Below are 16,764 nucleotides of genomic sequence, written 5' to 3' on the forward strand. Positions count from 1 at the left end.
ATAAAGGACAAGTTCATCTGCAACAGAACCATCAAGGCCACAGATGAAATAGAACTGCGTGCTTTTTTTGGATTATTATACCTTGCAGGAGCTTATAGGGCAAATAGACAAAGTTTGGAGGAACTTTGGAGTAAAGATGGGGATGGAGTTGAAAAATTTGGCCTTGTTATGTCCATAAACAGATTCAAGCTTCTAATTCATTGCCTTCGGTTTGACGACAGAACTACCCGAACCGAACGTAAAACACATGGCCGACTTGCTCCAATTCGTGATATATTCCAAAAATTTGTTGAAAACTGTAAAAAAAGCTATTGCCCTGGGGAGAATCTCACGGTTGATGAAATGCTCCCTGGTTTTCGTGGTAAATGTGCCTTTCGTCAATATATTCCATCAAAGCCGAACAAATATGGAATAAAAATGTATGCCCTTGTTGATGCCAGTAAGACCTACACTTACAACCTGGAAGTTTATGCAGGAAAACAACCAGAAGGTCCTTACTGTGTCAGCAACAAACCCAGTGATGTTGTAAAAAGACTGGCTGAGCCCTTATTTGGATCGGATCGCAATATAACAGCTGACAATTGGTTTTCAAATTGTGATCTGATTGATTATCTGAAAATGAAGAAGCTTTCATTTGTCGGAACTGTAAGAAAAAATAAAAAAGAATTGCCTACACAGTTTGTAAGTGTGAAAGGGAGACAACAGTACAGCAGTATGTTTGCATTCCATAATGGAAAGGTTTTGGTTTCCTATGTACCACAAGCAAAAAAAATTGTACTTTTTCTATCAACACTTCATGATGATGATGCCATCAATCCTGGGACTGAGGCACAAAAAGACCCAGAGATAATTACATTTTATAATGCAACCAAAGGGGGTGTTGATACAGCTGATCAGATGTGCTCAACTTTCAACGTCAGCAGAAACACCAAACGCTGGCCAATGGTCATATTTTTTGCTATGTTGAATTTGGGTGGTATAAATTCACAAGTCATTTACCTTGAAAACAAGCTTGAACCACTCCGTAGACGATTCTATCTGAAAAAATTGGCCCATGAACTAGTGCTTGGAGAGCTACGCAGGAGAAGTATGAAAACAATCGGTATCCCCTCTCACCTTCAAGTTCAGCTCAAAAGATTCCGCCCAGAAGATGATAGTGAAAATTCACCACCTGCACCACCTCCCAAAAGAAGGAGATGCACCACCTGCACCACGGAAAGCGGAATCAGAAGGCTTTCTAATTATGAATGTCACAAATGTCATAATGCAATCTGCCTGACACATGCAAAAATGATGTGTAATTCTTGCACTTTGCTCTGCAAGTGTAATTTTTCTGGGGAAACTTCAGGATCTAATTCTGATTGAATGTGTGTTTAATAGTACTTAAGGTACCTTAAAATTAAGTTTGTTTCCATAAATTTTCTTTGTAGAGTTTTTTGACAGAGTCGAACTGGGGACTATTTGGCGGGAGTTTTGAAATGTTTGTATTTCAGAGTTATTAGTTTTATGTTAAGTAAATGGTTTTTTTTTTTTGCACCTGATTATGTGTAGTCTCTTTTATTACATCCCTATGAAGGTCACTGATCACTTTTAGAGCACTGAAATTGCAAACATTAGATATTATAGGTATTTTTCTAGCCTGCGCCTGACAGTCACATTGTATGTGAACTCGTTAGAACCGATATAGTATGTGACAGAGGGTTAATAATGTAAGAAGTATATGCATCACATTATTTCATAAATTTCCTAGCTACTTCTACCCTACGTATGATTCAGTTTGGCTAATCATGAAAAAAACATTCTGTAAAACTGGGGGAACATTTATCCAAATGATTGATCTACATGCCCAGGACACCATGGAAGTGAACATGGTGTAAAAAAAAAAGAGCAAAGTATAGCTGGATTCTACTCTTCCCCCGATTCATTTGAGGCATTGGCACATGGATAAATGATTCCGTAGAGTCAGGATCGTATCTTAGATAAAGTTGCCTTTGGCAGATGAGCTTATGCAATTTTGATCACATTTTGCATGTTTGCAGCTATAATGGAGTTCATATACTCTTTAATTGTGTTTGTATGTATACTATATATGAATACAGGCCATAGCATGAGGGTGCCTGTTACAAATTATCACAGGCATTAAAATAATGAATGGGAAGCATGTATCAGAGAAGCTTGTTGCCTCTATGACCTAAGTCCTAGAAATGTTATGACCAGTGATGATATTTCACTGAAATATTTAATTGCAATTTCAGTCCAGCTTTTAGGAGTGACTGAAGAGGTAGGTCACTCCCATACTCTATGCCACATCTTATCTACCTGACAGGAAGCCGCAGGTGGGACTAAGCATGATTGATTAAAAGCTCCCAGAGAGCAGTGAGCTCTGTACCTGCTGCACTGAGAGGGGAAGTTCATATTGGCAGTAAAAGGTCTGAAGATATCACTGTGAAAAGTGAAGGACTATTTTTGAACAGACCCTGTAAAGTGTGGGGAAAACACTAATTTATGCACAAGTGACAAAGTCTGACATCAAGAATGTCTATTTACTGTTTTGTTGCTATAGTAAACCATGCCTACTGAACAAATCACCTTCCTCAGAGATTGTATGAGTTTTATTTTAACACATAATTATTTCAAATACGAGAAGAACTACTACACCCAGCAGTGGGGTACGGCCATGGGGACCAGGTTCGAGCCTAGTTATGCTCATTTATACGTAGGCAGATGGGAAGAATCAAAATATCTATACAGAGGGGGGACTACGCGCGAACCTGGTCCTCTGGCAACGTTTCATTGATGACATACTATTTATATGGTCCAGCGACCAAACCTCACTCAATGAATTTATAATAGATATTAATAAAAATTACTTTCACTTAGAATTCTCCTCCACTACTAGTACCCAACAAGTTAACTTTCTGGATCTTACTATCTATATACAGGATCGTAAAATCTATACACGTTCCTATCACAAACCTACAGACTCTAATAGCTATATTAATGCACAGAGTTGTCATTTACCAAGCTGGATATTAAACATACCAAGAGGGCAATTTATGAGGGTTCACCGAAACTGCTCCAAATTTACTGATTTCGAGTTGGAAGCAGATACCCTTACAAAAAAAATTCTAGCTAAAGGCTATGAAATTGAAAAAAATGCTAGAGACAATATAAGAGAACTACCAGAGGATACCTCCTGGAAGACAAAGCCCAGCAAATCGCTGCTCATGATCACCTTGACATTCCTATTATAACCCCGTACAATTCTAATACTAACATTCTAAGGAAAATAGTTAAAAAACACTGGCACCGCCTGAAGGAGGATAAAATCATAGGTGATAAAATACCACAACATCCTAGATTTACCTTCAAGAAAGCAAACAATCTGGGAAACATGATTGCCTCGTCTGTAAAAAATCCTGCAACTAAAACCCAGATACCCAGAAATAGCCGTTTTTTTCCCTTGAGGCAAATGTTCGGTTTGTAAAACACTGCACACTAAAAAAACAAAAAACTATTCAAAATGGGAGTGCCAAGCATACTATTATTAACTTTATTAGGTGCACTAAAAGAGGTGTTATTTACGGCCTAAGATGCCCATGTAATAAACTATATACAGGCCGCACTATACGCCCCCTGACTATCAGAATATATGAACATCTTCGTAACATCAGGAACAAATTTTTAGATCACCCCTTATCCAAACACTTTGCGGATAAACACGGTGGGTCATGTAATGGTATCCAAATAACGAGCATACCCAGAGGTTTAAACTCTGAAATAGAACTGTTTGCTTTTAATGACTAATAGTCACCATTCAAGTAATCCCTTTTCTGGAATGAAGGATAAAGTCATCATGAGATCTATCCACCTACAACTAATCCTTCCATAAGACTGTGAACCATTCCCCAATCAACTGCCTTTTTTTTTACAATTGATACACCACTGGACCAATATAAAGAACCCTATGCCTAGTATGGACCTACCCTGATGAAGGAAACCGTCCAAGGTTTCCGAAACGCGTAGGTTTTTGACCCAACTAGGCACCTGTACAAGCTTGTACCATGTGACTGTCACGTGACCGTATTCCCTGCAGGTCCTTCTGACCTACCTGTACCACACGCTTAGGAGAAGCTCCCTGAGTGTTGAGTCACCGGCCGGGACTCCACTCTCGCTTCCTCCCTTCTTTCTACACAGACTGCTCCCCTATGAGCGTCTGCAACTATCAGCCTAAGGACTACATCCTCCGGTAACACAGCACGCACCCTGCAACCAGGGCCGGCGTCAGCACCCGGCGCACCCGGGCAAGTGCCGGGGCCCTGAGCAGGCAGGGGGGCCCACTGGCGGTCGCGCACCCCACTGGCGGTCGCACACCCCGCTGGGCTATGGGCGGAGGAGAGCGGTGTCAGCGCCCGCCCTTCTCCGCCACTTGCTCAGGGCCCTGGCAGCCGGATACTTACCTCTCCCCATGCCTCCGCAGATCCCCCGTCTTCCTGCTCTGCGCTCCCTGTGACGTCTCAGGTCAGAGGGTGCGGTGAAGTCTTTCCACCGCGCCCTCCCCTGAGCCGTCACAGGGAGCGCAGAGCGGGAAAACGCCGGCAACGCTGGAGTCCGGACCCGAGCAGCGGCAGCAGGTGAGGAGGAGGGAGGTGAGTATTTGATTTTTTTTTAATGTATGGAGACATGGGGCATAATATGGGGGGGGGGGGGGTGACATCCTGCATGGGGCATAATATGGGGGGTGACATCCTGCATGGGGCATAATATGGGGGGGGTGACATCCTGCATGGGGCATTATAAAGAGAGGGGGGTGTCATCCTGCATGGGGCATTATAAAGAGAGGGGGTGACATCCTGCATGGGGCATTATAAAGAGGAGGGGTGACAGCCTGCATGGGGCATTATAAGGGGGGGGGGGGACGACAGCCTGCATGGGGCATTATAAGGGGGGGGGGGGACAGCCTGCATAGTGCATTATGTGGGGGGAACAGCCTGCATGGAGCATTATAAGGGGGGGGGACAGCCTGTATGGGGCATTATGTGGGGGGTAACAGCCTGCATGCAGCATTATATGGGGGCCAGTATCCTGTATGGAGCGTTATAAGGAGACCAGTATCCTGTATGGAGCGTTATATGGGGGCCAGTATCCTGTATGGAGCGTTATAAGGGGACCAGTATCCTGTATGGAGTGTTATATGGGGGCCAGTATCCTGTATGGAGCGTTATAAGGGGACCAGTATCCTGTATGGAGTGTTATATGGGGGCCAGTATCCTGTATGGAGCTTTATAAGGGGACCAGTATCCTGTATGGAGCGTTATATGGGGGCCAGTATTCTGTATGGAGCCTTATATGGGGGCCAGTATTCCGTATGGAGCCTTATATGGAGGCCAGTATTCCGTATGGAGCCTTATATGGGGGCCAGTATTCCGTATGGAGCCTTATATGGGGGCCAGTATTCCGTATGGAGCCTTATATGGGGGCCAGTATTCCGTATGGAGCCTTATATGGGGGCCAGTATTCCGTATGGAGCCTTATATGGGGGCCAGTATTCTGTGTGGAGCGATTCACCGGTTTCTGACCTATTGTGGAATTTACAATAGATATTGCTCATGTAATGTAAGAAGTGAAATCTTTGCATTGTACTATATATATATTTCTCTGCGGTATCTGTGCATCATGAATCGTGGTATGTGTTAAAGGGGCCCACTGAGACTCTTTCGCCCGGGGCCCAGAAAAACCTGGAGCCGGCCCTGCCTGCAACCATTCTAACCGATATTGTTGAAAACATGCCCGGACCTGCAAGTACAGACCTGTAAGTACAAACCCTCAATCGGCGTGACGCAGCGGGGCACTTTCTTACTACCTGGCACACGGCACTCTGGGACCGAAGCCGCAGACATCCTTCTGCCATCTTCACCGCTACTCCTGCCACGCTCTGCCGTCAGCTGCATATCGCAGGAATCATCGTGACCCACTACACGCCGACTCTGTGTATTGACTCAACGTCCTTGTGAGTATCACTGCTCTCTTTTCCCCACAGTATAGACTTTGGACCTTGCCTCTATCACCCACATTTCTCCTATTTTACATTCCAGCACCTCACTTCGTGAGGTGACCAGTTTCTAAGTGACCAGTACATATTACCAATTTTCAATCTGAGGCACTTAGGAGACAGCCAATACTTCTGTAATGGCACGTCACGATCCAAAAGACCCTTACCAGCCTCTTATATAATATAGCTACACAAAAGAGGTAAATAGTCCATAGAGCCAGTAAATCACATTGGCAACCCCTAATTAAGATTCCCCCACGGTATCCACTCTGTATTGATTATCCCGTTCAGGTCTTCATTGAACCACTCCATACATATGTGGACATCTACCTCCAACAGAGAGACTTAGGATCAATAATACCAGGTACATATCGAGTCCAGGGAACTTACTTTGTACCACCTTATACTTCCTAAAAATAGACTCTGTACTCCTCTAACTTTTCTTGTGTCTCTCTCTTTAAGATTGATCATTTTACTAATTAACAACCAAAACATATGTCTGAGCCATCGTCCCCATGTTATTTAATGCACATGTCCCAATGTTTTCCTTGGACAGAGTGGTCCGAGAAAAAAATTGCAGCATGCATGATTTGCTAACAAAACTGAAAATTACCAAGAACACTAATGAATAGTAGAGTAGCATTTATAAGATAACAAAAATAATAAATGCTTAGAAAAACTGAAAAAAAAAGAAAAGTAAAATGGGGAATAGGATCCTTATAGGTAAAAGTTTCAAGTGTGATGGATGGGTGTACGCAAAATCTTATTTCTTTCATTGATCAAAATGGCCTAGCTATGAATACAAATGGTAAGAGCCTGATTTGGTAAGGTGGAAATTTGTCTGTTTTAAATGGAAGGAAGGATTTCCATTTTTTTTTTTCTTAAAGCTGGATGTGAAACACATTAAGTTCATAAACTCTAGATTGCAATTATCACCATGCTGAAAATATTGTTTTTTTTCTAGTAACATATGTATAGAGAGGCAGATACCAAAGAAATTCATACATGGTTATACAAATAAAAGCAAATCAATAGAAAACAGAGTGATCGTAAATTACCTTTATATTAAAAAATGCAATGAATCAACATCTATATGTGAATTTAAACTTATTCATACAAAAATGGCAGAGGAGTGTGGGCTCACCCTGAGACTAGAATAAGATTGTTATAGTCTACTGGGCCTCACTACTTCCACCCACAGCATCCAGATACGGTGACCATTGTACACAGCGCTGAGATACATCGAGGGGCACACAAAATGTCTGGCTCCACCACATAAACTGTTGACTCTCTGGTGGTCTACTGAGTGGTCCATGTTACCTTCCTGAGCTCTAGGGTAGTAATGAGCTCATTTCATACTTAGTGCTCCAGTGAATTAGGATCATCCACAGATTTTCCTGCCCTACACCATTCACAGTTTTAACAGTTACACGGTTTTCTCAGTTACCATTTTTTCATATTTTCTTACAATACAAGTTAGCATATGACACATAAGATACAGAAAACTTTAATTACTAAAGAAACAATTTTAAGAGGACTTTTCACCAAGTCATAATTGGACAGTTTTAGCTCTTTTTATTCCCGCTATTTTTTTTCTTTTAAAAATTGTCCATATGGTTCCAGAGATATGGGCCTTTTTATTTAGTGTTAATATTTATGGTCTTAACCAAGGGGGCGTGGCTCACAGGATTCTCTGGGGCGTGTCTGTAAGCTGTTCCGCATTATTACTCTGCGAGCAACACCCCCGTGTAAAGATCATATAAATTAACTCTGAATAAAAAAGCCCATATCTCAGGGACCGTGGCCTATTTAAGGAAACAAAACAAGAAATTAAATACTAAGGGGAGCGGCGGGATTAAAATTAGAGCAAACACTGGAGAATTTTGACCAGGTCCTTTTAAGGACATATTCAGACTTACCTCTGCTGAATTTGTTGTCACATGTCCAACAGACACAATCACTTTGCCTTTGAAACTTTGGAGAGTGGCACTGGCAGGACCTGGCACCAAGTCACCATCAGAAGAGAATGCCGAGCCAAATGGCATATTGATGCTACCTGGTATATGTCCTCGATTAAAGCTGTGACATAAAAGTTAAGGAAAATGGAAGAAAATACACTTGGGAAATACACATCTTTACAATTTTAATTACTGTAAAACAATGAGTAAATCAGGGTTTACAAAATCAAAAAAGGGTTTACAAAAAGAAAATGGTTAGATGGATTAGATTTGTAGGTACCTGTAAAATGACCTTTGTGATGAATATCTTAGTGTGACGTAAGGTACGTGTTTATCAAAGTGTCGTAACGTGAAGCTCACTGAACCTTTTTACTAAAATGAATCTCCTCATATTGGAGAGATGGTTTACTTTGGCCTCCTCAGGCTCCAGGGTCTGGGTGCAACTCCTACCTATGCAACCCCTATAGATACATACTATTTAAGCAATTACATTCAATTACATATTGCATCCTTTCTATGCAGTAAGGATCACAACCAACTTCCCTGACGTTTTTCTGCAGCAGTTTATAGCAAAATGCAGGCATCACTTAAACAGCAAAAGCTGGCTGTGCATTTACGGTGGATATAAAAAGATTACGCATCCCTGTTAAAATTGTAGGGTTTTTTTCCCTTTAAAAAAATTAATACCAAAAAGAATAATTTAAGAACTTACCGTCCCCACTTTAATGTTGAGAAACAAACTGAAACAATTTTGGGTGGGAAATAAAATAACAAAATAAAAAATAACGTGGTTGCATGAACATATGCACACCCTTAAACTAAATCTTTGTCAAAGTACCCTTTGATTTTATGACAGCATTCAGTCTTTATGAGTTGGAGTCTATCAGTATGGCACATCTAGAATTGGCAATCTTGGCCCATTCTTCTTTCCTCTTTCAGATTACAAGGGCATCTCCTGTGTACAGCGCCCTCTTCAGATTCTACAACTGAGCAAGAAAAATTAAAATGATATCTATATAATGGGAGGAATAGAACTAAGCAACAGCACGTGTGAAAAAGACTTGGGTATACAGCACTAAGAGATCACAGACTGCACATGAGTCAACAGTCTGATGCAGCAGCAAAAAAGGCAAACACAGTTCTGGAATGTATTAAGAGAAGCATACAGTCTAGATCACGTGAAGTCATTATCCCCCTCTACTCCTCCTTGGTCAGACCTTATCTGAAATACTGTGTCCAGTTCTGGGCACCACATTTTAAAAATATTTAAAAAGGTTCAGAAAAGAACTACCAGGATGGTAAGCAGACTGCAAGCTATGTCCTACAAGGAAAGGTTAAAGGATCTTGGAATGTTTAGCTTGCAAAAAAGGTTAAGAGGAGATTTAATAGCTGTTTACAAGTATCTGAAGGGAAGTCACAGCGTCGAGGGATCATTCTTATTGTCATTTGCACATGGAAACATGAGGAGAAATGGAATGAAACTGAAAGGGAGACGATACAGATTAGATATTAGAAAAAACTTTTTGACAGTGAGGGTGACCAGTGGGTGGAATAGGCTGCCATGAGAGATGGTGAGTTCTCCTTCAGGGGGGGAAGTCTTCAGAGGCTGGACAGACATCTGTCTGAGATGGTTTAGTGAATCCTGCATTGAGCAGGGGGTTGGACCAGATGACCCTGGAGGTCCATTCCAACTCTAACATTCTATGATTCCAATGTATGATTCTACTTACCAGAAATCTTTGCAGCTCCTTTAATGTTGCTGTAGGCCACTGGCAGTCCCCGGAACCATTTTTTTTTATTTTTACTTTTCATCAATTTTTGAATGACATACAGTTGTAGGTAATGTCACTGTTATGCCAAACTTAAGCTTCTTGATGACCATCTTCATAGTGTTCCAAGGCCTTGGAATTTTTTTGTACCCTTCTTCTGATAACTTTCAGCAATGAGATCCTTTAGCTGTGTTTTGAGCTGTTCATGAACATTGGGTTTGACTGAAAAATTCAACCAAGGATATATCAGGAAAATCCTACTAGAACAGCTAAACTTTATGTGAGGTTAATCAGTGTACTGCCTACTATTTATCATAAGTTTAAGTGTGATTGGCTAATTCTGAACAAAATCATATCCACAATTATAGGAGCATGTTCACATTTATACAACCACTTCATTTTAGTTTTGTTATTTTTCCTTCAAAATTATTTTGGTTTGTTTGTCAATGGATTTGTACAGATTATGAGTGACAATAAAGGTGGAAAAATATATGAAATTATTATTGTATGATTTTTTTAATGGCAAAAAAACTGTCATTTTAACAGGGGTGTGTAGCCTTGTTATATCCAAGAAGTACCTACTCAACTAACAGAAGTTATTCCAAAAATGGAGCTTCACTTGAAATAAAAACAATACATGTGTTATATTATGTATTAACCCTTAAAACTACAGAAATGCTTCATTAATGGCCATAGAGCTTACTGATGTTAAAGCTGTTGTACCAAGTTTGAAAATGATTCCCTATCCGTAGGATTGGGCATAAATTTCTGATCGCTGTGTGTCTGAGTGCTGGCCTGGGACCCCAATCGTTACTGAGAACAAAGTCTCTGAAAAGTCTCATGTGAATGGAGCAGTGGTCAATCACATGCGCCTTTGATCCATTAATTCTTAATGAGAGTGCCGAAGACCAGCCGAACACTACAGTTGGCTATCCCCGATTCTCGAGAAGTTATCCACAAACTATTGGAAAAGGGATAACTTCCTAACTTTGTACAACCCCTTTAACATCCCTAATGTATTCTGCTGAGTGAACAAAGTGACTCGTTCTGCAAAATAACAAAGTTTCATTATCTTTATTGTGTAGTACGCAGAACCAGGAAATAAAAGCTGATTATACATATTAGATCACAGCCTATCTAGCAGCCAGTCACTGTTCCATTGTCCTGGATCTAGTTTTTGCTAGTACTAGAGCTTTGGATTGACCTTAACTGGGACCACTGCTGGGTGAAAGCCAATACATCTGCTTTTACCTTGAAAAGGAAAAGTGTTATCTCACTTGCCACCCTATCAAAATTTCCGGATGAGGGTGAATTTATCTGCAAAAGCCAACGTGTTATAATTGCATAGTGCTAATAAAGAATAGTCCCTTTGACATACGGTTACCTGATGCTTTCCTTTTTCTCTTTCAGACGGTCGGATAGAATTAAGGCTCATTTTAGGCAAAAAGATTTTGAAGAGATTTGATTATTATGCGAATCGTAAATGACTGAACACAGTGTGGTTTTCAATAAACTCATATTGGGAGACCAGTCATTCCTATCCTGAATAGGAGCACTCATATCACAGGTACACATCAAAAATATTTCCCAGTGTACAATGGCTTGCGAAAGTATTCATCTCCCCCACTCAGCTTGGCTTTTTACCTATTTTGTTACATTACATCCTGTGTTTACGGTAAATATTTTTGTAATCTGATTTGTGTGTGATGCATCAGCACTAAATAGTCTAAGTTGATGAAGTGAAGTAAGAAAAATATAGGCATAAATTAAATTTATAGGATCAAATAACTAAAAATTGGCAAATGCATATACATTCACCTCTTTTGCTATGAAGCACCAAAAAATTTCTGGTGCAAGCAATTACCTTCATAAGTCACATGATTAGTGAGAGGAAGTCCACCTGTGAGCAATCCAAGTGTCATATAGTCTGTCAGTATATACACACCTTATCTGAAAGGTCACATAGGCTGCAACACCATTAAGCAAGAGGCACCACTAACCAAACAACACCATAAAGACCAAGGAGATCTCCAAACAGGACACGGACAAAGTTGTTGAGAAGTACAAGTCAGGGTTGGGTTATAAAAAAAATATCCCAATCTTTGATGATCCCCCCGGAGCAGAATCAAATTCATTATCATCAAATGGAAAGAACATGGTACCACAACAAACCTGTCAATAGAGGGCCGCCCACCAAAACTCTCAGCGTGGGCAAGGAGGGCATTAACCCCTTAAGCCCCGGAGCATTTTTCGTTTTTGCATTTTCGTTTTTGCTCCCCTTGTTCCCAGAGCCATAGCGTTTTTATTTTTTGGTCAATATGGCCATGTGAGGGCTTATTTTTTGCGGGACGAGTTGTACTTTTCAACGCCATTACTAGTTTTATCATATCCTGTACGGGAAAACAGGAAAAAAATTCCAAGTGCGGTAAAATTGCAAAAAAAGTGCAATACCCCAGTTGTTTTTTATTTATTTTTTTTACCATGTTCACTGAATGCTAAAACTGACCTGCCCTTCTTATTCTACAGGTCATTACGAGTTCATAGGCACCAAACATGTATAGGTTCTTTTATATTTAAGTGGTGAAAAAAAATTCCAAAATTTGGTAAAAAAAATAAATAAAAAAATAGCGCCATTTTCTAAGACCCGTAGCGTCTCCATTTTTCGTGATCTGGGGCTGTTTGATGGCTTATTTTTTGCGTGCCAGGCTGACGTTTTTATTGATAACATTTGGGGTAGATCCGATGTTTTGATCGCCCGTTATTGCAATTTTGCGGCGACCAAAAAACGTAATTCTGGCGTTTAGAATTTTTTTCTCGCTACGCCGTTTACCGATCGGAATAATTCTTTTTTTATTTTGATAGATCGGGCGATTCTGAACGCGGCGATCCCAAATATGTGTATGTGGGTTTTTTGTTATATATTTTATTTTGAATGGGGCGAAAGGGGGGTGATTTAAACTTTTATATTTTTTTATTTTTTTTTATATTTTTAAAAACTTTTTTTTTTTACTTTTTGCATGCTTCTATAGTCTCCATAGGAGACTAGAAGCAGCAACTGTCCGATCGCCTCTGCTACATACAGGGGACCAGCAGATCCCCTGCATGCAGCAGAAATGGTCCTGTGCTATGAGCGCCGACCACTAGGTGGCGCTCATAGCGACAAGATCATGACAACCACAGGCGTCTGCTGCAGACCCTGGGTTGTCATGCACGCCCATCGGCGACCCGCGATCACGTGACGGGGTCGCCGGTGGGCGGGGCTTATGACGCGCTACCCGGAAGCGCGCGTTAAATGCTGCTGTCGGAGATTGACAGCAGCATTTAACTGGTTAACAGCCGCGGGTGGATCGCGATTCCACCCGCGGCTGTTGCGGGCACATGTCAGCTGTAAGAATCAGCTGACATGTGCTCGGTTCAGTGAGGGCTCAGCGCCGGAGCCCTCACTGAACCGGCGGTACGCAGATATGCGTACTAATACGTCCCCGGTAAGTAAGGGGTTAATCAGGAAGGCAGCACAGAGACCAAAAGTAACCCCGAAGGAGCTGCAGAGTTCCCAAGCAGACAGTGGAGTATATGTCCATACGACCACAATAATCCATACACTCCATAGAGGTGGCCTTTATGGAAGAGTGGTCAGAAAAAAGCCTTTACTTACACACAAAAATTGTAAGACTTGTTTTGAGTTTGCCAAAAGACATGTGGGAGACTCTCCAACTGTATGGAGGAAGGTGCTGTGGTCAGTTGAGACCAAAATTTATCTTTTTGGCCACCAAGGTAAACGCTATGTCTGGCACCAAAAGAACAAAGCTCATCATCCCAAGAACACCATTCCCACAGTGAAATATGGTGGTGGCAATATCATGCTGTGGGGATGTTTTTCTGCAGCAGAGGGAAGGAAAATGGTCTGAGTCGAGGGGAAAATGAATGATGCGAAATACAGGGATATTTTTGAGCAAAACCTGTTTCAGTCTGTGTATGATTTGAGACTGGGACGGAGGTTCACCTTCTAACAAGATAATGACCCAAAGCATGCTGCTAAAGCAACATTCGAGTGGTTTAAGGGGAAACGTGTAAATGTTTTGGAGTGGCCTAGTCAAAGCCCAGACCTTAATCCAAATGAGAATCTCAGGTCAGACTTGAAGATTGCTGTTCAATAAAGGAAACCATATAACTTGAAGGAGCTGGAGGAGTTTTGCCTTGAGGAAAGGGCAAAAATCCCAGTGGCAAGTGGTGAGAGAGCCCATAGAGACTTATCCAGAGTAACTTGCAGCTGTAATTGCCACAAAAAGGAGGCTCTACAAAATACTGACTTTAGGGGGTAAATAGTTATGCACACTGAAGGTTTCAGTTATTTTGTCCTATTTGTTGTTTGCTTCACAATAAAAAGAAAACTAAATATTCACAGTTGTAGGCATGTTCTTTACATGAACTCATGCAAACCCTCCAAAAAAACAGTGAAATTCCAGGTTGTTAGGTAGCAAAACACGAAAAATGCCAAGGAAGGGTGAATATTTGCGCAAGCCACTGTATACTTCCAACAGAAGGCGGTGATGTATGCCATAGTATAGATACTCACTTTAACCCCTCAACAGCCAATGACATTACCTTTCATAAGTAGGTGCAAGTTCACACATCCTAGTACAATAATCTTGTGGGAGCGGCCCAATGTCCCTCACACTCAGGCTTTCAACACAAATTTTGAAGGACAAGTTAGGTCTGACCCTGGAAGTTTAACACCCGCCACAGTCAACAGCTTCAGCGGCATATAAGGTGTTTGAAAGAGGAAGGGTGCTCCATCTGACTAGTCAGCACCCCATGACATAATAGCCACATACTGATTGTTTAAGATGGTAGCTGTGGGCTTAAGGGGGTTGTGAATCCTCCCAGCGCAAGCACTGCGTGCTGTGAGGATTTGCCAGTGTCAGCTCACATAACCGCAAGTATGCGATAGGCATACTCCCGGTCAGAACCAGACAAGACTGTTTCTGGTCTCATGCAATAGACTTGTATTGAGTGCACTGGAATTAGTCAAGTCGGGTTCTGGCCGGTAATATGCATGTCGCATACATGCAGTCATTGTATTGAGTGCGTCGGAAACAGTCTAGTCGAGTTCTGGCAAGGAATATGCATGGTGCATGCTTGCGTTCACGTGACCGCTGATACCGGCGTATCCTCACAGCTTGCAGTGCGTGCGATGGGAGGATTCACAAGTCTGTAGTCACATAGAGTGACTGCAGACTTGTCATTTTAACCCTCTCCCGATATGACCAATTTCCGTTTTTGCTTTTTTTGCCCCTTTTTCAAAGGGCCATAACTTTTTTATTTTTACATCTACATGGTCGTATGAGGGCTTGCTTTTTTTCAGGTCAAGTTGTAAGTTTGACTGACACCATTCATTCATCTTGTGCTATCAAATAGATACAATTTCAGATCCAGGAGCATTTGGGAAACAGCGACCATATTATGGTAAGTTTCAATGTAATATTTAATAAAACATTTAAAAAAGGAAATGCAAAAACCTGGAACTTTAGGAAAGCTAATTTCAACAAATTAAGGGAAGAGCTTAATAGTGTAGACTGGGACCATGGATTGGTAACTGGGGATATTGAACGTAAATGGGGAATGTTCAAGAAAATATTACGAGAATCCTGTAGAAAATTGATACCCTCTGGTAATAAAATGTCCAGGAATAAAAAGTAACCATTATGGATAAATAAGACAGTACAAAGTTTAACCCCTTTACCCCCGAGGGTGGTTTGCACGTTAATGACCAGGCCAATTTTTACAATTCTGACCACTGTCACTTTATGAGGTAATTACTCTGGAACGCTTCAACGGATACCCCTGATTCTGAGAAAGTTTTTTCGTGACATATTGTACTTCATGATTGTGGTAAAATGTCTTCGATATCACTTGCGTTTATTTGTGAAAAAAACGGAAATTTGGCAAAAATTTAGAAAATTTTGCAATTTTCAAAATTTGAATTTTTATGCCCTTAAATCAGAGAGATATGTCACACAAAATACTTAATAAATAACATTTCCCACATGTCTACTTTACATCAGGACAATTTTGGAACCAAAATGTTTTTTTGTTAGGGAGCTATAAGGGTTAAAAGTTGACCAGCGATTTCTCATTTTTCCAACAAAATTTACAAAACCATTTTTTAGGGACATCACATTTGAAGTCACTTTGAGAGGTCTTAATGACAGAAAATACCCAAAAGTGACACCATTCTAAAAACTGCACCCCTCAAGGTGCTCAAAACCACATTCAAGAACTTTATTAACCCTTCAGGTGCTTCACAGGAATTTTTGGAATGTGGAAGAAAAAAATGAACATTTAACTTTTTCACAAAAATGTTACTTTAGACCCAATTTTTTTTATTTTCACAGGGGTAACAAGAAAAAATGGACCCCAAAATTTGTTGTGCAATTTCCCCTGGGCACGCATATACCCCATATGTGGGGAAAAACCACTGTTTGGGCGCACGGCAGGGCTCAGAAGGGAAGGAGCGCCATTTGACTTTTTGATTGTAAAATTTGCTTGAATAATTAGCGGATGCCATGTTGCATTTGGAGAGCTCCTGTGTGCCTAAACATTGGAGCTCCCCCACAAGTGACCCCATTTTGGAAACTAGACCACCCAAGGCACCTATCTAGATGCATAGTGAGCACTTGGAACCCCTAGGTGCTTCACAAATTGATTCGTAAAAATGGAAAAGTATTTTTTTTTCCACTTTTTCATTTTTACAAATCAATTTGTGAAGCATCTGGGGGTTCCAAGTGCTCACTATGCATCTAGATAGGTGCCTTGGGGGGTCTAGTTTCCAAAATGGGGTAATTTGTGGAGGAGCTCCAATGTTTAGGCACACAGGGGCTCTCCAAACGCGACATGGTTCCAATTTGTTAGCGGACACCATGTTGCGTTTGGAGAGCCCCTGTGTGCCTAAACATTGGAGCTCCCCCACAAGTGACCCCATTTT

General features: G+C 41.2%; 1 protein-coding gene across 1 annotated transcript in view; it reads right to left on the reverse strand.

The window, feature by feature from the left end:
* The window catches only part of TBCK (TBC1 domain containing kinase), a 396,446-nt gene that overhangs the window by 64,279 nt on the left and 315,403 nt on the right, over nt 1–16,764 (reverse strand). The window contains exon 25 of the mRNA XM_073639595.1: nt 7,972–8,131. Coding sequence (XP_073495696.1) covers nt 7,972–8,131 — 160 coding nt within the window. The remainder of the gene's footprint in view (nt 1–7,971; nt 8,132–16,764) is intronic.

The sequence above is a fragment of the Phyllobates terribilis genome, unplaced genomic scaffold (assembly GCF_046119375.1).
Source record: "Phyllobates terribilis strain yellow unplaced genomic scaffold, ASM4611937v1 Scaffold_1__5_contigs__length_1240528914, whole genome shotgun sequence".
NCBI classification, from domain to species: Eukaryota; Metazoa; Chordata; class Amphibia; order Anura; family Dendrobatidae; genus Phyllobates; species Phyllobates terribilis.